The sequence below is a fragment of the Eptesicus fuscus genome, chromosome 22 (genome assembly GCF_027574615.1).
Source record: "Eptesicus fuscus isolate TK198812 chromosome 22, DD_ASM_mEF_20220401, whole genome shotgun sequence".
NCBI lineage: Eukaryota > Metazoa > Chordata > Mammalia > Chiroptera > Vespertilionidae > Eptesicus > Eptesicus fuscus.
Window position 1 is genome coordinate 22918677 of NC_072494.1, and position 27121 is coordinate 22945797.

The following is a 27121-nucleotide window of genomic DNA, read 5'->3' on the forward strand; positions in this document are numbered from 1 at the left end:
ATAATGCTTTACCAGCTGTCTGGGCTTCCCTTAGCCCAGTCAAATTGACATACAAAGTTAACCATCCAAGGGAATATATAATTACTGTAGAATGAAAAGAAACCACCCAAACAAACAAAAACGGCCTCTTGGTCCCCATTATAGATCTACTGAATCAGAATCTCAGGGGAAGGGTCCAGGAATGTTACGTTTGGAAAAGCTTGCTGGATAGTGCTGATTCACATCGCTGGCTGTGAACCACTGGTATCAAGAACTCTGAGACTCAACTAGAACTACCTTGTGATATATCACTTTGAGACAACCCCATGACTTTTCCCCATTAAACTCAACATATGTAACTCTTGGATTCTTATTCCGTGGTTTATAATTCTAGTAACCTATGGGTAGGGTGACTTTGTCTTAATTTGCTCAGGTTAGTCTCAATTTTTACCTGTGTCCAGCGTAATTCTTTTTTTTTTTTTTATAAATATTTTATTGATTTTTTACAGAGAGGAAGGTAGAGAGATAGAGAGTTAGAAACATCGATGAGAGAGAAACATCAATCAGCTGCCTCCTGCATACCTCCCACTGGGGATGTGCCCGAAACCAAGGTACATGCCCTTGACCGGAATCGAACCTGGGACCCTTCAGTCCGCAGGCGACGCTCTTTCCACTGAGCCAAACCGGTTTCGGCGAGCGTAATTCTTTATGTTGTCTCCTTGCATTCTCAGAAGTGCCCCAGTTTGTTAGATAAATTATATGATTACCCAACCTTTGGTTTATTGAATTAATAGCGACCATTATAGTGATTTTACAGTATTTAGTTCACATTTTCACAAAAATGTGCTTAGTTTATCCAATGCCTATCAGGTGAAATTGTGATTAATTAGACTCAAAATTCTATCATTGAGAAATGAGTATATGTCCTTCCAGAGATATTTAATTTCCATAAGTAAGTAACATTTTACAAAATAGAGTATTTTACATGCTGTTTAGTAACTGGGATTTTCAGCACATTGTAGATGTCTTCCCATTGCCAAGTAATAGGTAAATGGCTATCAAGTATTGTATTTTATACACTATACTATTTACTTGTTTCTCTGATGAATATTTAAGTGGTTTCTTTTTTTTCTGTTATAAAAAAATGGTAATGAATATTTTTACATAATTGTCAGATGCCAAAGAGAAATTGCAGGGCTAAAGTATGTTATTTTTAAGTATTTATTTTGATACATAGTATTGGATTGCAACATTTACCTTATAAACTTAACCTATGTGTTTTTGTTGTTACTATGCCTGCTTAAGTTTTTGTTGTTGCCTGTTTAAATTTTAAAAACCTTATTTCTTCCTTACTATTTCTTTTCATGACAGTGTACCTGTCATTTCTGCTCTTTCCAATTTGCATCTCGTGTAATACTCTGTGGAATGGTTCATACTAGAAGTAAACAGAAATGAGAACCCTGCATAGCTTGATAGGAAAAGCTAAAATTTAGAATCTTACCTAGACCTACTGTTCTGCCATTTACTGTACCAGTTCTGTCTTTACCCTAAATGTGGAAATATGATTTGAGTAGGGATTGGTCTGAGTTCTTTTTCTTTCTTTTCCTCCTCATTTTCTTTTCTCCTCTAAATCCTCTTTTCTCCCCATTTGGCCCCTTCTCCTCTTGCTTTTTCTTTTTTCCTTTCATTCCTTCTAATATTTTTATTGATAAAACTTACAAACCATAAAATTCACCATTTTAAGGAGTACAATTCCCTGGTTGTCAGTACATTTACATTTTACAATCACATTAGGAAAATTTCCTGAGGTGGAACCTTCCTGGAGGACAGTGCCTAGAGACCAATGACAGAGGCCAGAAACTCCAAAATTAAAGTGAGGGAAAGCAGGGAATAGCAGGGTGTTGGACGCCAGCAAGAATGTGCATCTATCTCCATTTACTGCACGGAAAGGGGCTGGAACCTTGATATATAGAGCTTCCAGGAACACAGGTGGCTTGTGGTTAAGAGCTGTATATTCCAAGGCAGTAACAATTCAATGGACCTGTTTTGTAAGAACAATCCTGTCAGGTGATATAGGCTCACCCCTCTAGCCACTGAGCCAAACCGGTTTCGGCTAGTTTTAATTTTTTGAAGAACTGGCATACTGTTTTCTATAGTGGCTGCACCATTTTACAATCCCACCAATGGTGTATAAGGGTTGTACTTTCACCACATCCTTACCAACACTTATTATTATTATTTTTAAATATATTTTATTGATTTCAGAGAGGAAGGGAGAGAGAGATAGAAACATCAATGATGAGAGAGAATCATTGATCCATTGCTTCCTACATGCCCCTTACTGGGGATCGAGTCCACAAGCAGGGCTTAACCAGAATGAACCTGGGACCCTTCAGTCAGCAGGCCGATGCTCCATCCACTGAGCCAAACCAGCTAGGGTTATTATTATTTTTTAAAATAGTAGCCATTCTAATGGGTGTGGGGTGATACCGCATTGTGATTTTGATTCGAAGTTCTCTAATTATTAGTGATGTTGAACACTTTTCATATACCTGTTAACCATTCGTATACCTTCTTTGGAGAAATATCTGTTCACGTCCTTTGGCCATTTTTTAGTTAATTGTTGTTGAGTCATAGGAGTTCTTGAGTAAAGTTGTAGCAGTTATATTCTGGAAATTAACTCATCAGTTATATGACTTACAAATATTATACCCCAGTCCATAGGTTGCGTTTTCACTCTGTTGATTGTGTCCTTTGATGCATAGACATTTTTAAGTTTGAAATGATCCTATTGGTCTATTTTTACATTTATTGCCGTACTTTTGGTGTCATATCCAGGAAATCATTGACAAGCCCAATGTCTTAAGGGTTTTCTCCTGTTCTTTTTTTTCTAGGAGTTTTATAGTTTTGTGTCTTATATTTAGGTCAGTAATAAATTTTGAGTTAATTTTTGGTATAAGATAAAGGTTCAACTTCAGTCTTTTGCACATAAATATCCACATCAGTTTTTCAGGAGTATTGCCATCTAGGGTAGGCTGAAAAATGCTCTCCCCCTAACGGCCCTAAAATTTGGAACTGAATGCTTCTTTGTATGGCAAGAAAAGAGGGTAGTGGGGTGGTCTTTGCAGATATCAATTAAATTGAGAATCTTGAAATAAGATTATCTTGAATATCAATGTGGGCCCTGAATATAGTCACATATATCACAAGTAGGAGGCAGATTTGACCACACACAGAGTAGACGTTGATGTGGAGAGTGAGCAGAGAGAGATTTATAGATACTGGCCTGATTTATAGAGACTGGCCTTGAAGATTGGTGTGATGTGGCCACAGGTCAAGGGATGCTGGCAGCTATCAGAAGCTGAAGAGTAAGGACCTGAAACTACTTAGTCTCCAGAGGGAGTGCAGTCTTACTGAGATAACCTTGATTTCAGCTCAGCCTCCAGAACTATAAGAGAATAAATTTCTATTCTTTTAAGCCACCACATTTGTGGTAACTTATTCCAGCAGCCACAAGAAACTAATACACCACCCTAACAATATTAAATCTATCGATCCATGAACATGGGATGTCTTTCAGTTTATTCAGGGCTCCTTTAATAATTTTCAACAATGTTTTATAATTTTCAGAATGTAAGTTTTATACTTGTTTTGTTGAATTTATTCCTAAGTGTTTTGTTTCTTTTGATGCTACTGTATGTGGAATTGTTTTAATTTCATTTTCTGATTGTTGCTACTGTATAGAAGTGCTTTTGTGTATTGGTACTATATCCTGCAACCTTGCTGAACTTATTTTTTAGGTCTAATAATCTAATAGCTTTTGTTTGGTTTTGTAGTATTTTATATATATATATATGTTTTTATTGATTTCACAGAGAGAAAGGGAGAGGGAGAGAGAAATAGAAACATCAATGTGAGAGAATCATCAATCAGCTGCCTCCTGCACACCCCCTACTGGGGATCAAGCCCGAAACCCAGGCATGTGCCCTGACCTGGAATCGAGCCATGATCTCTTTGTTTATGGGTCGACACTCAACCACTGAGCCACACTGGCTGGGCTATAGTATATTCTGTATATGATCATGCTACCTGCAAATAATAGTTATTTGTGGGCTTTTGTAAATGCCCTTTATCAGATTGAGGAAGTTCTCTACCTTTCTCCTAATTAACAAATTTATGCTTATCCTTGACTACTTTTTACTTTGCTACTTTGTTCATTTGAGAGCTAATTAATGATCCTACATAATAATAGGCAAATATGCAAATTGACCGCACCTTCGCTACGCCCAAGCCATGCCCACCAGCCAATCAGGGCGAGTATGCAAATTACCCCAACCAAGATGGCGGTTAATTTGCCTATGCTGAGGGAGGGAGGAGTGAAGACTGAAGACAACTTAGAAGGAAGAGGGAGGAAAAGCGGAAAGCAAGCTGACTGCCAGAGGGAAAGCTCAGGCGGGGCAGGGCGGGGCGGTGCAGGGCGGAATGGGGCGGGGCGGGCGGCAGCGGCAGTGCAAGCAGGATTCTTCCTGCAAATGGGCTACTAGTATAATAATAACAACCATTAACAGGTTTATTGTATGCCAGGCACTGTTTTAAGTGTTTTACAAGCATTAACTCAGTTAATATACTATAGTTCTATTCAAGCTCAGTGTTGTGTGTGTATGTGTGTGTGTGTGTGTGTATATATATATATATATATAATATTTGAACATAAAGAACATATTTTATAACATACTAGAGGCCTGGTGCACAAAATTTGTGCTCGGGGGCGCGGGGTGTCCCTCAGCCCAGCCTGCACCCTCTCCAATCTGAGATCCCTCTCACAATCCAGGACTGCTGGCTCCCAACCACTCACCTGCCTACCTGTCTGATTGCCCCTAAACACTTCTGCCTGCCAGCCTGATTACCCCCTAACCACTCCCCTGCCAGCCTGATGGACGCCTAACTGCTCCTCTGCCAGCCCGATTACCCCTAACTGCTCTTCCCTGCTGGCCTGGTCCCCCCCAACTGCCCTCCCCTACAGGCCTAGTCCTCCTCAACTGCCCTCCCCTGCAGGCCTGGTCCCCCCCAACTGCCCTCCCCTGCAGGCCTGGTCCCCCCCCAACTGCCTTCACCTGTAGGCCTGGTCCCCCCCAACTGCCCTCCCCTGCTGGCCCGGTCACCCCTAACTGCTCTCCCCTGCAGGCCTGGGTCCCCCCACAATTGCCCTCCCCTGTAGGCTTGCCCTCCCCCAAATGTCCTCCCCTGCAGGCCTGATCTCCCCCAACTGCCCTCCCTTGCAGGCCTGGTCCCTCCCAACTGCCCTCCCCTGCTGCCTGATCGCCCACAACTGCCCTCCCTGCTGGCCTGATCGTCCACAACTGCCCTCCCCTGCCAGCCATCTTGTGGCAGCCATCTTGTGTCCACATGCGGGCGGCCATCTTATGTGTTGGAGTGATGGTCAATTTGCACATCACTCTTTTATTAGATATGATTTTGTATGTCTCTCAGCCTTTTGTAATATATTTTGAAAATCCCTTGGCAAAAAAATGAAAAAAAAATCATTTATTTTGTAATCTTGCCCCTTCATCCAATATATGCATCTAATCATAAAACTGACCAGTCCACATAGAGCCTTTATCTACTGAATAGGTTGAGGGTACATTCCCTCCCACCTCCCTTAGGATAAAGGCAAAAGTACTGTACTTTCCGGCATATAAGACGACTGGGCGTATAAGATTTTCCTGGGTTAAAAAGTCATTTTATACGCCAGAAAATACGGTACATTGGACTATATTGATGGGGTTAGATATAATGGATTAGATATATTGGACTACCGTATTTTCCGGCATATAAAACGACTTTTTAACCCAGGAAAATCTTATACGCCCAGTCATCTTATATGCCGGAAAATACGGTATATTTGTTTTAGAAAAAGCAGATAAGCAAAAGTCCATATGGTTGTGATTTTTCCTTGGGTACATTCCAAGAAAATTGTTTTTAGGTCAAAGGGAATGTATATTATAAGATTATTTTGGTAGAGATTGCCAAATATGTCCTCTGGAAATATTGCACTCCCAGTGGCAATATGGGAGTACCTGTTACTTCAAACTCTTTTCAGTCATGGATGATGTAACCTTTTGAGTAAATAATATGGTATTCTGAGAGATGAAAAATTTCACTAACTGGAAAAATGCTTTGTGTAACGAGAGGTAACATAGTTACCAGCAGAAATAAAGTTATTGAATATTAATTAATACTTTTTATAGCTTTTAAGGTCAAAAGAAGGAGATTGAATGTTTTAGCTCATTATAGGAAGATTAGTCAAAAGAAATGGAAGATATTAGCTGGTACTTTCTTTGACAGCTTTTTAAACTTTAAAAAAGAAAGAATTATGCTAAAAGATCAGCCCATAAAGGTTTCAAATTTTAAGAGGGCCTACAAAATATTGTCAGTGATTATTGTTTTCTGGGGTGAAATGTATTTGAGGCAAATTTGTCTTCTAAGAGAATTGCTAAAAAATCATTTGGGTACAATTTTGCCCAGGCATAACTGGTACATTCAGTTTTAAATAATGGGGCATGAGGTACAACCTGACTATTTTGAAAGGAAGTCTATGATATGTTTTGCTTCTAATGATATATTCTTCCTGATTTTATCTCCATGTGTTGCCAAACCCGGGGCAGGAATATAATCATAAATTGTAACAATTTTCTAATGGGGGAAATATTAATACGGTCCACTTTATGACAGTTTTTAAAGGTGTAGCTGCAAGAAATATGTATGGATAAAATGTTTGAGGAAAGAGCTTATATTTTTTAACGTTTTCATTGTTCTATCAAGAACATTGTTGGCCCTGGCTGGGTAGGTAACTCACTTGGTTAGAGTGTTGTCCTGATATGCCAAGGTTTGATCTCTGGTCAGGACACATAAAAGAAGCAACCATTGAGTGCATTAATAAGCGGAACAACTAATCAATATTCTCTCTCTCTCCTTAAAATCCTATATAATAAAGATGTAATAATAGTCGTTACACCATGAAGCGTAACAACCGACCGAGTAATGACCGGATCACAGATCAGCAGGAGGGTGGGGCAGTGAGCTACAAGTGGGCAGCAGAGAGCTACAGGAGGGGGCAGGGCAGCAAGCTATGACTGAGAGTGGGGGTGGCGCGCGGGGGGGCAGAGGGAGCTACAGGAGGGCGGCAGCGAGCTACTGGCTACAAGCAAAGCGGTGGAGAGCTATAGGAGGGGGCAGGGCAGAAGCTATGGGGTGGGCTACAGGAAGGCAGGGCAGTGGGTGGAGACCTAGAGGGAAGTGGCAAGCTACTGGCGCACGGATTCATGCACAAGGCTACTAGTCAATAATAAAACAGAACATTCTGGAATCTAGTTTTAATAACTTTATCAAAAGTTAAATCTTGGAATTCTAGGCACTTAGAATAAGAATTGGTCTTAGCTGTCATTTACTTATGCCCTTACATGCAACCCATGCATCTGAGATTAAAGTCTGGTTACTGTCTCCAGGTTAGTCTAGTGTCGTTAAACACCTTTGATCTATGTGTGTATAAGGCAGTGTACCAAGTTTGCTAATAGTTCAGATAAATAAGATACTAAAACAGAAAGCAGTCCTATGTTATAAATAGGAGCTAAGTAAATGATAGTAACTAAATGGAATAGGAGACCAACAGGGTGAGGGGTGCCTTGCTTTGGAATGGAAGGAAGTCTCACAGAAGTAGAATTTGGCCTTTGAACAAGAGACTGGGAGAGAGCCTTCAGGCCAGAAGATAGAGGTTCGCAAAGGCCTGGAGTTTAAGACGATATAGATTATGTGTATGGTGTTTTGTTTGGGGCAGAGGGAGTAGTGCAGATGGATTTGTGTTTTGTTTTCATAGATAGGAAGACAAAATTGGACAGGCCAGGAGGAAATGAGAAGGTAGGGCTTGAAGTCTTATTGCGTATGCAGTCATGACTGACTGCCTACGTAGTGGGTGACTTATAGCCTGTTAGTGCTTAGATTTCCTCTTGCAGAACAAAGGAGGGCAAATGTGAAGGCCCTGTTTACAATATATCACACTAGATTCATTAAGGTATTATCTCCTCATTGATGGTGCTGAAGCTCTCTGTCCCACATCCTTAGGTAGCTTTACAGTTCTCTGCTATATATATAGTAAATCAACTAAGAATTAAAATCTACATGAGTTCTTTTTGTTTTGTTTTGTTTTTACATGAAATCTTTTAATATTTCTGCCAGACATTCTCTCTTTGGATTTAAAAATGGGATCATATGGTGTTATAAAAGTTTAATGGTAATAAGGCTAATTCTCTTATTGCATATACAGGGGTGGACAAAAGTAGGTTTATAGTTATTTGTATGGAAAGAGACACACAGGTTATGATTATTGCAATAGTTTTATTAACTCTGTTTTGCATATTCACAACTGTAAACCTAGTTTTGTTCAGCTCTGTGTGGGTAACCCACACAGTTGATACAGGTGTGTGATAAAAGAAAAATAAACCAAAGTTAACTCTGATTGAGTAATATAGTTTCTGGATTTATTTTGATTACAGAGTAGAAATCTGTTTTTAGCTTTGAAAAAGTTATAGACCAATTGTGATTGGTATTTCTTTTTATTGCTTTTGTAGATTATTCATATTACCCCTTTAAAATCTCAATCTGTTGTCCTCATGCTAAATACTGGGGCTATTTTCTCTTCATAGTCCTAATTAAAAAAATGCAAGATATTTTGGTTTCATTAAAAAATTGCTGAAATATGCTTATAAATTTTTAAGTTTTAAAGTAACATATACTAATTTAAAAATGCAAGCATCATAGAAAGTCATTAAGTAATAATTCTCCTTAAGTAGTCATGTTTTCTTTCTTTTCCTATATGTGGCATTGTGTTTGGAATATTTTTCTGCAATTTGCTTATTCTAAACTTAGTAATTCTTAGACATCTTTTTATTCAGGATATGTATATAAGTGTAATTCTTTTAAAAGTATCTGTGTAGTATTTCTGTTGCACAAATGCTTGGTAATTTATTTAACTTATTTCTGTGGGTGGGCATTTAAATTATTTCCAAGGTTTCAGTATTATAATAGTGCTGTATAGAAGATCCTTGAAACAGTATCATTGCTTACTAGTGCTAGTGTACTAGTACTTGTAGGATACATTCTTAAAAGTGAAATTGCTGAGTCGAAGAGTTTTTGCATTTAAAATTAAGATGTTACTAAATTTACTTTTTAAAATGTTACACCAGTTAATATTCCCATCTATATTGTTGCCCCATACTCTATATCCTGTTTGCAGTCGGACATCTCTCACAATCCTGATATGCCAAGGTTTGATCTTTTTTTAAACTTGCAATTTGATGGGAACAAAACACATAGCATAAGTTTGTTCTCATAAATTATAAGTGAGTTAGAGAACTTTTTTTTTTTTTTAAATATATTTTTTATTGATTTTTTTACAGAGAGGAAGGGAGAGGGATAGAAAGTTAGAAACATCGATGAGAGAGAAACATCGATCAGTTGCCTCCTGCACACCTCTTACTGGGGATGTGCCCGCAACCAAGGTACATGCCCTTGACCGGAATCGAACCTGGGACCTTTCAGTCCGCAGGCCGACGCTCTATCCACTGAGCCAAACCGGTTAAGGCTAGAGAACTTTTAAAATATACTTATTGACTATGTATTTCTTTCTTTAAAAGTTCTGTTCATGTCCTTTGCACATTTTTGTACCCTATCTGGTGGCAATTATTTTTCTTTTCTTTTTTTTTTTTTAAAGTGCTCTTCTCTATTAAGGAAATTAATCCTCTGATTATTATGTACTTTGAATATTTTTTAACTTGCTCTATGTTTTTTGACTTTGCTTATGGTGTGCCTTGCCACATTTAGTTTTTATGTAATCATGTATTTTATTGCTTTTAGATTTCTTGTCATGTAAGGAAGACAAATTTTTTACTTAGTGCTTTTCGGATTCAAATATTTGATCCATTTGAAATTTATTTTTAATAATAAGTGTTAGAGATCTCTAATATAGTTTTTCAAAATGGCTAGCTAAATTGTTTCAATGTTATCTATTAACTCTTCTTTTCTGTATGAATATTTGTATACTGACCCTTGTTTCTAGTTCAGAATCCACTTATTTATGGTCATGCAGACATGTGATTAGTTGAGATTTTTACAAGGTTTTTGAGGTCAGTGGAGCAATAAAAGTGATAGATAGACTATAATTATTTTATCTCCCTTTTTGTTTTAAAGATAGATAAATATCTTTCAAGGAATAGTTCTAAATCCAATAGTTCTTTATCTGGACATAAAAGTACCTTTCCACATGACTCTTAGATTACTGATATCTCTGGAAGGCAAGGCGAGGCCGGGATGACCTTCTTCTAAGGCAGCAAATTTCAACATTTTTCATACCACAGCACAAATTAAGTAAGTACTAAAATTCTGCAGCACACTAAAAATACATTTTTTGCTGATCTGACACAAAAATAGATGTAATTTTTATTCATTCACACTGGATGATTACTGTTGTGTTGGCTGTTGTCATTTTTTTTTTTTAATTTGACAATTTAAGGGAAAAGAGGTCAGTACCTCTGACTAAATAGCCAGGTATTGAATGTTTTAAAAATTCTTGCAGCACACTGGTTAAAAATCGCTGTTCTAAAGCATACTTATTGAGAGTTTTTAAGAAAATGATTAGGATTTTAAAATGAGTTTGAACTTCTAGGCAATAAAAATCTGTTAGTGTCTCCACACTAGCTAATTCTGTACTTGCTACAGGAGACAAAAGAATATGTTTGTTAAAATAACTGAAACGAAGAATGGTTATTAGTCACCGCTTAGTACTCTTTAGTCATCTTTAGGAATTCAGCCACTATAGGCCTCGATTGTTTTTATTTTTAACTTTTTTATGATGCACATTGCATGACGAGGGCACAGAAGACCCCTAGTTTTACTTCTTTGTTCAGTTACTTACTGGCCATGTGACTTGTGGTCAAGTTGTTTAACTTCTTTGATTCTTAGTTTCTTCATTTTTTAAAAAAGATATGAAACCAACTCTCTTGCTTATCTACTGGGTTGTTATAAAGAATAAATGAGATGATGCATGATAAATAGTTCATAAATGTTGGCATTTGTAGCAGGTTTGATGAGGATGGAGATTTAGAAATTTGGGCTCCATTAGTAACCCCTGAAAGAGAAGAGTTGCAGAAATAGGTTGGGAATGAATAGCTAGTGAGAAAGTGAAGATGGGCAGGGTAAACCACTTTGCTAGTGTTATCAGAGAATTGCACGGGTGGAATTTCTTTGTTGCTAGTGGGAGTAGGGTTCTTGGGACGCTGCTGGAATAAGAATTTCCAGAGGCCCCCACGGGAGGATGAGATGTGGTAGAAAGCTTTATTTGTGTGGAGTTATATCCCTCGGTTTCTAAAGCCCCAATTTCCTTGAACCAGTCCTGGAAAAGGTGCAGTGCATCTGGGGATCCAGCGGAGCTGAAAGCAAAGCCATTCTATTATTTCTTCAGGAATTATTCAAAAAACGTTTAACGAGAGCTTATTTAATATGTGTGTGTGTGTGTGTGTGTGTATTATTAATTTCAGAGAGGAAGGGAGAGGGAGAGAGAGATAGAAACATCAATGTTGAGAAAGAGAATCATTGATCAGCTGCCTCCTGCATGCCCCACACTTGGGATCGAGCCTGCAACCCCGGCATGTGCCCTGACCGGGAATCAGACTGTGACGTACTGGTTCATAGGTCGATGCTCAATCACTGAGCCATGCTAACTGGGTAACACTTAAGTGTTTTTTATTATGGCCATCCTAGTGCATAGGAAGTGAAATTTCATTGTGATTTTGATTTGCATTTCCCTGATGACCAGTAATGTTGAACATCTTTTCAAGTGGTATTGGCCATTTCTATATCTTTCTTGGAAAAATGTCTGATTAGATATATTGCCTATATTTAAATTGGATTATTTGTCTTTATATTTGAGTTGTAAGGATTCTTTATATATTGTGGCTGCAAGATCCTGATTATATTGGTAAATTCCAACACCCCCCCCCCGCATCCTGATTATATTGGTAAATTCCAACACCCCCCCCCGCATTTTTATTTTCTTGATAGTGTCCTGTCTTTTGCAGCAAAAAAATGTTTTTATTTTTTTAAATATTAAAGTCCAAGTTATCTATTTTTTTTTTAAATGTTGCTTGTGCATTTTACTAGTCACAGTTGCAGGATCCACTCAGAGAATCTAATTTCCCATGCTGTCAGAAGTATATCTTATTGCATTATATGATTAATATATAGTTGTAATTACTGTGTATACATATAATAGTGCTTTTTTTTCTTCTTAGCATTTTTATGTATAAATTTCCTTCTGTTTATATTACTCGCGCTTCATTTTCAGGAGCTGTCATGTTTTGTGGTAGTACCGTAGTTTACATAGTCATCCTTTCTGTTTGTTTGGTTTTCAACTTCATGATTTAAATAGCGCTGGTGGGGGAAGAAATTGTGCTGGTATCCATCAACTTAAAAGTTACTTTCTTTTCCTTAGGCCGGGTTGACATAAAAGAGATAATTGCAAAGAAGAAACAGTTGACAGCAGAGGCAGAGGTAAGTAACTCCGTCTTCCAGAAACGAAAATATAGAGTGTGCCCTGGCTGGTTTTGCTCGGTGGATAGAGCGTCAGCCTGCGGGCTGAAGGGTCCTAGGTTCAATTCCCATCAAGGGCATTTGCCCAGGTTAAGGCTTGATCCCCAGTAGGGGGCCTGCAGGAGACAGCCAATCAACGATTCTCTCTCATCATTGATGTTTCTATCTCACTTTCACTCTTCCTTCCTCTCTGAAAAAAAAAAAAATGTAGAGTGTCAGGGTAAAGAGTTTTGTTTAGTAAATTTTTAATGATAAAGTCTTTAAAGAATTATTTGCCTTCTTATCAGTTGACATTGTCCTTCTGTGGAACAGGAACATAGGTCTGCTGCCTTGTCATCCTACATAAGAACCAGGTTGCTCTTTCCCCTTCTCTCCCATCCATCACTGTCATTTTTCTGACTTTGACCAGCAAAACTTGGTTTTTGTGAAGCATATTAAAGTTGAATTTCTATATGAATGTCTGTGTAGGTACTTTGTGAAAGTAGCAAGGTTCATGGAAATCATAGGCTTCCAGTAAATGATCAGTCTGAATCCAGAAGCAGATTCCCTGTTAGGGCTGTAGGGAAAATATCAACTAAAAAACAACAACGTGGAGCCATTTCACGCTGGGCAAACAGTCTGTGAATCAGAATTGAGCAGTGCCCTCAGGAATTCTGGAGGACAAAGAACGATTTAGAAAAATACTGTGTGTGCTTGAATGTAAGTTGACTTCAAGGCAGCCTCCCTTTTTTCTGAGATTACTTTAAGAATTTATTGGCCAACATGAATATCTAAATATCCAATGCTATAGATGAAATAGCCCCATTCTTATCTATTAATTTAGTTACATGTGCATGCATGTACATATGCACTGATTTAGAATAACAAATTTAGAAATTTTTATTTTTTAGCATCATATTTATATGGGGTTCTTGGACCCAGTTCTAACATGGGGGTGTAGGTTCCCTCCACACTAACAAGCACTTCTTGGATGCCAGCAAGGGTGTCTCAAGAATTCAACTAAATTCTGATACTGTCTACCTGGATATAAAAATCAAATCCTGCAGGTAAAGGACTCAGTCCCACAAGACTGCCCTCCCTTTCGGATGCTGGAAGCAAGCTCAGGTTACTTGTGCTTCTGACAGCTGGCTGTGGATTGGAAGTTCCAAACCTCCCCTGCAACTCAGAATGCCAGTTGCAAGTCCAGGTTGTCCCCTGTACTTCAGACCCACTGGCTATAACTCCGAGGTTCCCTGGGTCTGATAAATTTGCTAGAATGACGGACAGAACTCAGGAAAACCGGTTTACTACTAGATTACCAATTCCTTACAAAAGATAAGAATCAACAGCCAGATGAGATATGGGGCGAGATCCTGAACAAAGGAATATCTGTCCTTAGGGTGCTCGCGGCCTGGCAGGTGGAAGCATCCTGGTTCCGTAGCATGTAGGGGTCACAAGCTGGCTTCCTGAGTTTTTATGGAGGTAGTGATGGGACTGAACGTTCCAAACCTCTAATCACAGGGTTGGTTCTCCTGGCAACCCAGTTATCACTCATCTTTATTGGACAATTTTTCCCTAATCTCTAAAGTGAGAATATTGGACTAGCTGTCTCTGAGGTCCCCTTTAGCAATACCATTCTGTGTCATAATTGTGTAGCTAACTTAAATTTCAGCTCCTGATTCACTATTTCCTGTTGCAAAGGGAATGGGTAGTCTGTAGATCTTATTGGGCAGCTCTTTCAGCTCCACAGAACTAGAGTTGTTAGATAAAATACGGTCTGCCTAATTAAATTTGAATTTCAGATAAACAACAAATAGTTTTCTAGTCATCATGCAGTGTTTGAGACAGACTGGAAAGGTTATTTGCTGTTTATCAAATTGAACTGGGTGTTCCCATATTTGTAGTTGCTACAACTTGCAACCTACAAAGAATTCTGAAAATTTATATATGGACATAGAGGAGCTCATAGTAAGGAAAGCAGTGAAGAAGGTTGTCAAGTACTGAGCTTTTTAGTCTGAAGGGAAGAGGAATGAAAGAGGTTATGACATTAATGGGTTGAAACTAGTGGGTTCAACTGATTGAATCTCTGAAGACCACTTCTAGGTCTAAATACTGTTGTAAAAAAGTTTTAAATACTTATTAAAAAGAACATGGTGCTTGGGGTTATGCAACATTATGTAACCCTGAGCCATGACCTTGTGAAATTCTTAGAATTGTGTTGTAACAAAACTTGAAAGGCCTTGGAACAGTTCAAGGAAGTTTAAATGATTAAGTCCCAACCAACTTATGTTAATAGCTGAATTAGCTTTGTTTTAACATTGTGTTATTTCAGTTTTTCCATTTGGCTGCAAATAACAGAAAATTACTTTGGCTTAAATTTAAGCATATTTGATATTAATGTATCTTGTAGAATCCTGGGAGAAGTTGGACATCCAGGCTTTGGAAAGGGAAATGATTTTAATTGAGATATTCCTGAATTTTTCAGTTAATGAGATTTCCAGTCACTCTCTCCAAGCTCAGAGTTTCAGATTTATGAGAGAGAGAGAGAATTGGATTTTGGCGAGAAGGGCAGGACCCATATAATTCAGCCCTGGCCTGGACCCTGGATGACTGTCTGACCTTGAGCACAGGTTCCAGAGAAAAGTGAATATGTTGAGGAGGGTAAAGGAAGTGTCTTTACTATCAGTATTTGTAGAACTTTTATTAATGTACACAATTTTATAGAGGAAATGTTAGTATAATATGAAAATTGAACAGATGAAAAATTACTTCCTTTTTCTACTTCTTAAAAATACATATTTGTTGCAAAATATTTCATTTGCTTCTTATATTGCATTTCAAGTACTATTGTTTTTCACATCGTTAACTCATGCTATTGCCCAACCACTAAAAGAACAAACTGTAATGAGTAAGACGCAGATGTCATGTCTGCAGATAAGGACTTCTCTTCGTTTGTCACTTGTTGAGGAACCTCTTCTAAAAACGTTTTTGGATAGTGCCAGTCTATTTCTTTTATGAAAAAATTGATTTTAGAGCGGGTGGGAGTGGGGAAGAGAGAAACATCAATGTGAGCGAGAAATATCAATTGGTTGCCTCCTGTACATACCCCAACCAGGGATAGAACCCACAACTTAAGTATGTGCCCTGACCAGGAATTGAACCCACAACCTTTTGGTGTACAGGATGATGCTCCAACAAACTGAGCCACCCAGCCAGGGCCAGAGTATACATTTTTACTGTGTGTTTCTTTCTCTCAACTTACTTAAAAAAAATTTTTTATGCCTCTGTGCCTTTGAAAGGGTTATTTTTATCTATCCATAAATGCCCCTGCTTTTTTCTCTTTTAAAGATTCATTCCAAAATAACCTCTGTTTGGAACCCTTTTAGGAGAGTTATCTTTCTAAAATGCAAGTCTGAACATGTACATAACCGTATGCTTAAAACATCGGTTTCCAGTTGCCCTTAGGATACATTGAAAATTTTAAAATGGCTTAAGCGACGTAGTCTCTAGACCCTGTTTGTCTGTGTTCATCTCTGGTCACTGGTGCGTGTGTGCTTCACTGTGTTCCAACCAGAAGGCCTTTACTTTGAAGTGGTTGTTCCCCATTTTTAGAATCCTAAGTTGTGCACTTCAGCTGCTTATTTTAAAAAATGAGGTTTCTTTGAGCTCTAAAATACAGTGATTCTTTTTAATAGATTATCTATGTATCTGCGTTTCTAGTTTCTAGTTAACTGCCTGTCTTCCATTGTCCTTCTGTCCATCTGTTGTCATGATGAGACAGTCCATGGGTTGGGTGAAATTAATATTAATAGAGATGAGATTGGGGAGATAAGCAAAGTAGAAAGCCTATTACTTCAGCCTCCTTTCCAGGTTACTGATATTAGACATTGCTTAGATTTATTGTGATCACATTCTGAAGTTCTAATCAAAGCCAGTTCCATGCTACTGGAAGGCTCAGAAGAAGGCAGAGTGGAGCGTTTCTTGTACTGTGCTTTTCTGTTTCCCTCTTTATTTCCACCAGTACTGTATTTGATAGATGGAAGGAGGAGGCTACAGAAATTTAATGGTGTCATGGAAGCGTTCTTCCTTGTCTCCCACTAGCAGCAGCTTCTATCAACTGTAGTTCCTCAAAGAAGAAAGGCATTAAAAGATGGTGGATTTAAATAGCTACCTTTTAATAGTAATAGCACAAAATGACAGAATTGGCTTAACTGCAGTTTTTATTGTGCATTGTTTTGTTTCTGTTATCAGAGGCTAGCTCTGACTGAGTGGGAAGGGGATGGAGCTACATGTACGTATAGAGTGATAACTATGTCAAGTACTGTGCTGTGCGCTTTTGCATGTGTTTTTTTGTTTTGTTTTGTTTTTGTTTTGGACTTTTTAAAAAGTTCACACAACAGTTTAGCAAGTTAGATGGTATTCATCTCAGTTTTGCTCAGAAAAGTGAAATAGCTTTCCTGAGGTCACAAAACAAGTGGTGGAGGTAGAATTTGAACCCAAGTCTCCTTGGCTGAAAGTTCATACCTTTTTTTTACTATTTTATTATTAGCACTACAGACATCTTTTGATTTACTAGCTCAAGTATAGATTTATGTGCTACTCACATATAAATTTTACTGCAGGAATAAGAGACATGGATTAATATTAAAATGGGAACTTTTTTAGCTCAGCATACCCAAGCAGTATTCTGGTAAGTCAGAGGTTGGAGTCAGAGTTGGGGGAGAGAGTTTCTGAAAGAAAGTTACAAGGAGACTTAACACTTGTTTCCACCTTCTACTAGGCTATTGAGATGCCTGTGATTTTCATTTTTATTTCTTATTTGGTTCTCCTATCCCTCTGAACTGTTCTTCGTGGCATTCACTACACCATTAACAATTTATGTCTTCATTGATACAGACAGTGAGCTGTGTAAGAGCAGGCTGTGTGTATCTTGTTCACCACCATAGTGCTGAATAATAGAAGTAGCCTTGTTATCCAGGTCTGTTTGGTCCCTGAGTTCAGATAGTGAGTTGTTGGGATAACCAGGGATACCCTTATTTATGGGATGACTGTAGAAGAAGAGAAGGTGGGAGTTCTAGAGTATGAGGGGAAGGAGAGGAAGAGGAGGAAAGAGTAAAGGAAAGTGTACAATTGACAAGAAGGATGAGGAAAAGGAGATTGCTATAGGTTTTCTTACTACGTGACTTGGAATGTATAGTAAAGGCTCATTTGTGGTCAACTAGTAAATAAGGCACAAGACCTTGTGCCATAGGAGTTTACTCTATTCAACTTGAATTGGGTGGAATAGGACCTGATTTTAGCAGTTTGTACTGACACTTATAGAACATTCATTATGGTGTTTTTTTCATGCTGTCGTCTACTTAACCCAATACTTAAATTGGGAAAAGAGACTAGTTCCAAAGTATGAGGAAGCCTGCTGAAAGAAATAGCTTGCCTTTCTCAAGATTCCAGGCTTCTCTTTTACTGTTGAGTAAAATATCAGTGGGCTGATTGATATGAATAAAGGGTAAAGTTGAGTAAAATATCAATAGACAGATTGATGTGAGTCAGAAGTTAAGTGTTAAGACCTTACACGGTTTAGACCCACTTCTGCCCTCCCTCCCCCCCTCCCCAATCTTTCCTGACCTCACTTCTTATCACTCCTTTGCTTTAACTATAAAGTCCTGCTTCTTGCTATTTATGGAACATGCCAAGGGTATTCCTGCTTCAGGGCTTTTTACATTAAAAAAAAAAAAAAGCCCTAGCCGGTTTGGCTCATTGGATAGAGCATTGGCCTGTGGACTGAAGAGTCCCAGGTTCGATTCCGGTCAAGGGCACATGCCAGGGTTGCAGGCTCGATCCCCAGTAGGGGGTATGCAGGAGGCAGCCGATCAGTGATTGTCTCTCATCATTGATATTTCTTTCTCTCTCTCCCTCTTCCTTCCTATCTGAAATCAATAAAAAATATATATTTAAATAAAATAGATTGTTGCTTTTTAAGGAGAGAGAAAGGAAAGGGGGAGGGAGGGGAGGAGAGAGGGAGGGAGGGAGGGAGAGAGGGAGGGAGGGAGATATGAGAGCATAGCATCCATTCCCTGCCTCCTCCTGCACATTCCCTACTGGGGACCGAGCTTGCAACCAGGGCATGTGCCCTGACTGGGAGTCCAGCAAGCAACCTTTTAGTGCACAGGATGTCCAACCAACTGAGCCACACTGGCCAGGGCTCTTCCTAGTACTTTTCCACAGATATCTTTTGCCCTCTTAACTTTCAAGTCTTCTCAAATGTCATCTAATCTTTAGGCTTTCCCTGATTTCTCTATGAAAAATAACACCCCACCACCATCCCTCTGCTTTATTTCTTTGCATAACACCATCTAGCATACTATGTCCTGTAATATCCATGAGCACAGGGACTAGATTTTGTTTATTGTTGTATCTCCAGCGCCCAGAACAGTACCCAGTACCCAGAACTTAGTGGAAGGAATGAATTCTTTCCCCTTCTCTTTTAGTATATTTCTACGTGGGACATTTTTGTCATTGGAAAAAATCCCCTCTATTTGTTAACCAGTCCAATTCTAGAAATTAAGTGAGAAAAGAACTTCTTTTCTTCATGTCATTTTGGTGGGAGGGGGCATTGTTTTCTTTTTAGTCAAGGAAACAACCTGTTGAAAAATTACAAAATGAAGATGGGCATAACTAGTAATTGAAATGGAGCAAGCAAAAGGATTAAATAAAGTACTATTAGATAATCTTATTATGGAAAAATAATGTTATAAAAGCTATTTTTTCTTCCAGGGAACATACTTCTATATTTTGTCCTTAAAACCAGCCTACATCTTTCATATTTTCTGTTTTGGCTTATACTTTCCTATTTCTCTGCTTTTTATCACATTGTCTTCTTCTGCCACTTTTCACTTAAAATTAAGTCCTATTGCTTCTTCAAGGTTCCAGCTTAAAAAGACATTTTAATCGTCTCATCCTTGTTTCTTTGTTTGCTGCACTATTATATATTCTTTGAGTCTTCATTGATGGTTATGTTGCTCTGGCCACACACTTCTGTGTACTGTACTTCCCATCTCCATCAGCTGTCTCACTGCTTGGGCCCCAAGAGGCATTTGGGAACGGTGGGAGACAAAGCGGTTTAAAAAGCCTTCATATGTAGTTCCATTGGTACATTGATATCTTTATTTTTGTAAAAAATATATATTTTTATTGATTTCAGAGAGGAAGGGAGAGGGAGATAGAAACATCAATGATGAGAGAGAATCATTGATTGGCTGCCTCCTGGGGATCCTACTGGGGGTTGAGCCTGCAACCCAGGCATGTGCCCTGACCAGGAATCGAACCATGACCTCCTGGTTCATAGGTTGATGCTCAACTACTGAGCAACACTGGCCAGGCATCTTTACTTTACTTTTAAAGGACATGGTCAAACTCTAGAACCTAGAAAATGCTACTTCAGATATTTTAGGTTTAGTCTAAATAATGTAATTAAAGGAAAGAGTGTTTTTTAAATTGAAGAATTAGAAAGTAACACTTCGTTTACTTTTATTTAGATGGGTTCTGCCAGTTTCAAAACACTCATATTTATAATTTGAGCATTTACAGTAGGTGGCCTATTATAATCGGAAGAAATATTTGTTTGCTTCATACTTTTCAAAAGCTGGATGTTAAAAATAGTCTGAGACCAAAATGTGTAACAATTTTACATTACAAAAATATGTGTTAGGGCTAGGTAAACATATAGCTATGGAGTTAGGAATAAATATTGTCATAGAAATGTTGGTAGTGTACAGAAGTGACATGATCTAAAATATAAATAGTGGGTACTTGGGTATAGGGGTTGCTTAAGAAGAAAGGGGACTTAAAATTTTATAATACTGATTTTTATTGTTGTTCTGAAGTCAAACCTCAGAGGGAAGGTAGGGCAGGGTGGGGGTAAGAGGGAGAGATCAACCAAAGGACTTGTATGCATGCAAATAAACCTAACCAATGGACACAGACACCAGGGGGTGAGGGCATGAGTGGGGAGGTAGATGGGCAATGGGGGGATAAGGACACATATGTAATACCTATATGTAAGGTAAATTGATTCTTTACCTTAATCAATAAAGAAAAAAAAATAGACTGTCATTTTTATCATTTCTGTTATTTTGTTTTTATTATTTATAGTTCATTTAGTAGATTACTTTGATATCTTGATTTATGCTTAAAATAGTATAAATTTTTTTAAAGACATAAGTTTTTTTTTTTTTAGTAGCCATTTCTGAAACTACAGGTCAGCTATAGAAATCGTTTTTCTGCCTTTATTCCTGTGAAGCCACTTAAAATGGATTTCCTTGATCCAGCTCTGTTTAAGAGAACACGTTAGAAAATGTTAGTATCCCATAAGCATGTGTTCTAATGCTTTCCTTTATTTGTTTTACAATTCTAGGAATTGAAGCCATATTTTATGAAGGAAGTTGGCACTCACTTTGATGATTTTGTGACCAATCTCATTGAAAAATCCGTATCATTAGACAGTGGTGGGTGTACTCTCACATCCTTTTCTGTTCTTGGAGGAGTGAACAACCATAGAGCTAAGTAAGTATGAATATTAGGTTCTCCTACTGCAGACATCTGCTCTAGTGTAGCTCAGTGGTTACAATGTGGACTGTGGTAAAAATGCCTGGATGCCAACCTGGCACCACTTTTCGTTAGCTGTGTGTTGCTCTAGACCAGGCGTCCTCAAACTACGGCCCGCGGGCCACATGCGGGTGTTCTTGCCGTTTTGTTTTTTTACTTCAAAATAAGATATGTGCAGTGTGCATAGGAATTGGCTCATAGTTTTTTTTAAACTATAGTCCGGCCCTCCAACGGTCTGAGGGACAGTGAACTGGCCCCTGTTTAAAAAGTTTGAGGACCCCTGCTTTAGACATACCATTGAACCACTGGAAGGGTGGGTTCTTTCATCTTAATAAGTGGCTTATAACAAATGTGCATACTTCATTTAACACTACACTGACACTGACACTTGAGTGCTTTTCATTTAAACCAAACAGTGACCCTATGGGTAGGTAGTATAATTATCTGCCTAGTACAGATTAGGAAACTGAAGCACAGAGCAAGCAGTTAGTTGTTGTCCAGGATTCCGCAGCGGGGATTTGAACCCAGAGTCCATGCTCTTCGCCACATCGTTATACTGCCTCTCTGTTGTATTCTCTGCGATACTTGTTTTAAAGTACAGTGCATTAGTATCTATCTTTCTAATCAGTCAGTCATCCAGAGCATGGAGGGAAGGCTCTCAAAGGCCAGTGTGCGCTAATTTGCCAGTCTGTGCTTTCCTTGGTTTTGTGCCTCTGTGGTCTTTGTCAGTCCCTCCTTTTCTGAAGGACAGGTTGAACCAGGAATAGTCAACGGAAGTGCCGACGGTATTCCTGAAAGCCCTAAAGAAGATGATCATGCTAGATGTTAACAGAGTTTAACAACTGGAGGCAGCCCTTAACATCAGGAGGCTGTTGGGGATTGTCGGAAGTCCTTTGACATGACAGAGGACATCACAGATAGATATCAGTGCATCTTCGAGAACAGACCAGTAACAATAGTGAACTGGAGTAAGGATGGCTGAGGGCCTGTCTGTGACCTTAGGGATGTTTAGGAGAAGGAAGAGTGGTGGTCTGTGTGGCGTCAGGAACTAGAGCTACCTTAGGGAGGTGTGCCTAACCCCTCTTCCTCCCTAACCAGATAGGCGTGTATCTGCCTCATAGCGGTGCTCAGGAGTAAATGAGACGACACGCATAAAATCCTACTCACTGTACCTGCGTCCTAGTGAGAGGCAGTTAATTAATTTTACTTGCTGTAGTTGGTAATATTCTTCCTCTTATTCTTAGGCTTAAATTTCTTATAATACTTGAAGTACTAGTACTTACATTTTGTTTTACTTTTTGCTCTTCCCAGAGATCTGAGAGCACCTCCAGAACACGGAAAGATTTTTGTTGTAAGGCGATCTCTCTTAGAGTAAGTACTTTAAGTGCTTTTGTTAATTATAAGTTTAAATAAAAAAAACACACATGCACACAACTATTCTGATTGTTGGAATCACTGCTTAATCTATGAATGTTTAAAGAGTTTGTTCCATATTCACATACATCATTTGCGTTGATACTGCTCTTTGTACATTTGCTGTGCCCTGGCTCTGCATCTAGTTTCAAAGGAGGAGTTAGAAATCAGAATGGTTGTCTGTCTTTGATAAATTCCTTCAATTTGTGCTGCAGAGAACTGGTTACTCAAAGAGCTAGGATAGGGTTTTCTATTTAGGTAATGCACTTCAAGAGAATTTTGGTGTTGCTGCCTTTTTGGTATATAATTTTTTAATCTCTTCTTTGGCTAGCCAGATTAAACACATGATAGTTTTCTCAGATTTACTTGTTTTAAAACCCTGATTATGTGGATCTTATGAAAAAGACACCAGGCACGGTAAATTAATTGTGGTGACATCATTTGTGAACTGAAAAGTAAAGGTGCACTTTGAGTGTGTAATTAATATTTCTTTTGTAATGTTCTCTGAGATCATTCATTAATTCATTCACTCATTCATTAGAATACTTCTTTAATTTAACCTGCGTTAGTATAGGTCATCTGAAATAGTTGGGCTGGTGAATCTTAGTTATGGATGTGCTTTTCTTTTAAAAATGCATCATATGCTTATCAAAATATATTTTCTATGGGCCAAATTGATCTGTATTACTTAGTTTTGATTAGAAGGCCAACGTTTTCTAAATATCTAATGTAGACTACCACTTCAGTATTATGTTCTTTGAAGAGATTTATCTTTTAACATCTATATCTGGGGGAAATGCAGGCTTTCCATGTAAAAGAGAAATTAAAGCAAATATTTTCAACATTATAATTAAGATTTTAGTGATAGTATTCTATATGTGAAAAATAAACAAAATTAAAATACACATTTTTAAATCAAGGAAATAAAACACATATTTTATGGCTCAGGTGGGTTTTTATTAGAATTGAAGGTCCTTAACCCAGATATTTAATAGTATTTTAGATGTCTCAAAAAGTTAGGAGATTAGCATACATCTTTCCATAAATAAAGCTAAAACACTTGTTTTAATCAAATATAAAAAGTCCTTATTTAGAAAAAGTCATCTCGAAAGTAATTGGTGTGTTTTAAAAGAAAAGTAACCCAGTCTTAGTAAAATAAAAATATCAAAGAGGCTAGAAAATAAAAGCATTTGTAAATGGTTAAGTTTATAGACTTATAGGGTAGATCAATATTATAGAAATGCTATCTTAATGTGTGTATATATATATATATATACATATATATATATATATACATATATATATATATAGAGAGAGAGAGAGAGAGAGAGAGAAAGAGAGAGAGAGAGAGAGAGAGAGAGAGAGGAATGTAAGACTAGGATGTTTAAAAAAGTTTTTAGCCTTTGAAATAGCTTCTGTGTCCCCTGTTTTCAGTGAATGGCCTTTTGCCTACATTAGAAGACAGTCACCTCTGGTAGGTTTTCAAGAATGCACACCATTTTTTTTAAATGTTTGATATCCATGCTGTTTTCTAGGAAGCACTGTTATCTTATCAGAAAGAGCCTTGTCCTAAGCTCTTCCAATAAGTTTTACCTTGGTCATGTCACTTACTGTCTCTACTTCAGGTTTAATATTTTTAATATTCTGTGATTACTGTTTGAGATATTTTTGGAGGGTAGATTAAATATTTCTGGACTGCTTTAAAGTCTTTAATATATGACATTTAAAAATCAAATATAGATTATTCATTTTATTTGTTTGAACTACATTTACAGTGAGCTGTTCGAGGTGGACCACATCAGAACAATATATCACATGTTTATTGCCCTCCTCATTCTCTTTATCCTCAGCACACTTGTGGTAGATTACATTGACGAAGGAAGGTAAGACAAGAAAAAGGATGGCTCATAGGATGTTGGGAGTTTTCATTGTATGTAAATTTTGGTAGAGGGTGATTTGGTTAAATTTGCTTCAGAAAATTCCAAAGTAGCTGATTTGAGGTTGAGATTTCTGATTCTTAAAAAGTACAATACAACTAAAAAGATTAGAAATTTCATTTCTTTTATTTTTCTAAATGGTCTATTTGAATAGACCATAATTGGTAGTTTCTAGGTAATTTTCCTAAACGGGAGAATTTTGTATATATGATTTATCAATTTTTTTTATTATGGCATGCATTTCAGGTCGGTACTAAAAATAAGTAGCTTATTGGAATTTCACATTTGAAAAATGTATTTTTAATATAAAAATCAAATTGTAACTTTAAAAATGACAGTGTAGTAATCATATTTTGAATTATATGCTTTATTAGAAAATTAAATTTTGAGATGATATATTAATAGATTTTTTTGTTTATTTTTTATTTTTTTTAATTCTTTATTGTTTAAAGTATTACATATAGTATTACATATGTCTCCTTTTTCCCCCATTGACTTCTTCCCCGGCCACTCCCACCCCCCATAGATTGTTTAATTTATACCTATTTCCTTCTGAAAAATCATCTTTTGTACATAACAATGATTGCTATTTGCATACTTTAAATATGGACTTTGCCATAGAATATTTTAGAGTTTAAAATGTATTAATGTAAGAATCTAACTTTTGAAGAGTTCCAAGTCTTACTATTTTTTTTTAAATATATTTTATTGATTTTTTACAGAGAGGAAGAGAGAGAGAGAGAGAGTTAGAAACACCGATGAGAGAGAAACATCGATCAGCTGCCTCCTGCACACCTCCCACTGGGGATGTGCCCGCAACCAAGGTACATGCCCTTGACCGGAATCGAACCTGGGACCTTTCAGTCCGCAGGCCGACGCTCTATCCACTGAGCCAAACCGGTTTCGGCCAAAGTCTTACTATTTTAAGTTATATTAGGTATTTTATGTGCAAAGACTGTATTATCTTAGGGCTTTTAGAAACTTTGTTATTGAAATATATTGTGAAGCAGTCTCAGAAGCAGTTCTGTAGCACAACTTCAGTGACGTCAGTGTGTTAATGTTGCTGTGTTTCCTAAAGCTGCGAGTTTGGGGCCTGAAAGTTTTGAATTCTGGGAATCAATGCATGTTTTTAAAAATGTGCTTTTGTGTCTTTCCTCTGTGCTTTTTCTCCGCAGGCTGGTGCTTGAGTTCAGTCTCATATACTATGCTTTTGGCCAGCTTCCTGTTGTTATATGTACATGGTGCGCCATGTTCTTGAGTACACTTTCCGTTCCCTATTTCCTCTTTCAACATTGGGCCAGAGGCTACAGCAGGAGTTCTCATCCAGTGATCCATTCTCTCTTCCATGGCTTTCTCCTCATGGTCTTCCAGATTGGAATTCTAGGTTTTGGACCAACGTATATTGTATTAGCATATACACTGCCACCAGCTTCCCGGTGCATTGTTATCTTTGAACAGGTAAGGTTTTGAGTGTTTCTCAGTGCAGTGCTGTGCTTAGTTAAAATAATGATTGGAACAATAATAATAATAACATCATTATTATAACAATATAATACTGATATTCTGTTATTTTTGGATAAATTTTTATAACTGATTCTTTATGCTATTGTCTAAAATTAAAGTGTTAAAGTAGATCATCTCATCTCATAAAATTTGTTCTAACTTCAGTGTTCTCTGATGCTTAATAATTGAAATAAATCATACGGAACTGTTCTAGATGAATTCAGATTTTGTTCTTGAATACTTTTTGTAGTAGTCATCTATACCATAAAATGTTTTTGTAATCAAAATCCCCCACTTTTGAAATGTCAGATTCATTATTTTGTCATATAACTGTTTCCATCTAAAGAACGGATTTATTTTGTCCCTACACCCTTCTGATTTTCTTACATTGGGTGTCCATAATGCTCTGTTTGACTAATGGAAAGGACCATGTCAGGAGTCTTTTTTTTTTTTTTTTTAGACTTTTGTAATATGGTGCTTTTAGGCGCAAAATAATATGTCCTTCTTTAGAGGTTGTTTTTAATTTGCTTTATTCCATAAAAGTGAATTTGAGTTGGTATATGCAAAATTAAAACATTCTTTATGTGACTGTAGTGTAGTGTTGTTCTGGGGTTGCTTATATGAGGCAAGACAATGATAGAAAATACATCTTTTTCTCCCTCTCTCCTTTTTTAGATTCGTTTGATAATGAAGGTCCATTCGTTTGTCAGAGAGAATGTGCCTCGGGTACTAACTTCAGCTAAGGAGAAGTCAAGTATGTAATTCTATTACATCCAAGGACTATTCATAGGGTATTTCATCCTTTGGTGTTTAGGGGGATGGCACATTACATTCTGCAGACATTATGTTTGATTTTAATTATGTAGCCTCCACATTGATTTGGAAGACTATCTCACTATTTTCTGACTGTTTCTGTTTTGTCTTGGTACCTGCAATTTAAAACCATTGATCATTAGATTCTTGTAACTTTATGTAATTTTTATAGAATGTTAAACTCATCACACCCATGTGTGCTTATTACTCTGAGTTGCTGCTTAAAACTCTAGAAATTATCTCAGTCACAGGAA

The 27121-nt window shown here is 37.6% G+C and overlaps 1 protein-coding gene across 2 annotated transcripts in view; it reads left to right on the forward strand.

The window, feature by feature from the left end:
• Positions 1-27121, forward strand: part of SOAT1 (sterol O-acyltransferase 1) — a 49882-nt gene that overhangs the window by 13876 nt on the left and 8885 nt on the right. For both annotated transcript variants that reach the window (XM_054711697.1, XM_054711696.1), the window contains 6 exons: positions 12521-12579; positions 21011-21159; positions 22513-22572; positions 24390-24497; positions 25727-26009; positions 26730-26808. In XM_054711697.1, the coding sequence (XP_054567672.1) occupies positions 12521-12579; positions 21011-21159; positions 22513-22572; positions 24390-24497; positions 25727-26009; positions 26730-26808 (738 nt within the window). The remainder of the gene's footprint in view (positions 1-12520; positions 12580-21010; positions 21160-22512; positions 22573-24389; positions 24498-25726; positions 26010-26729; positions 26809-27121) is intronic.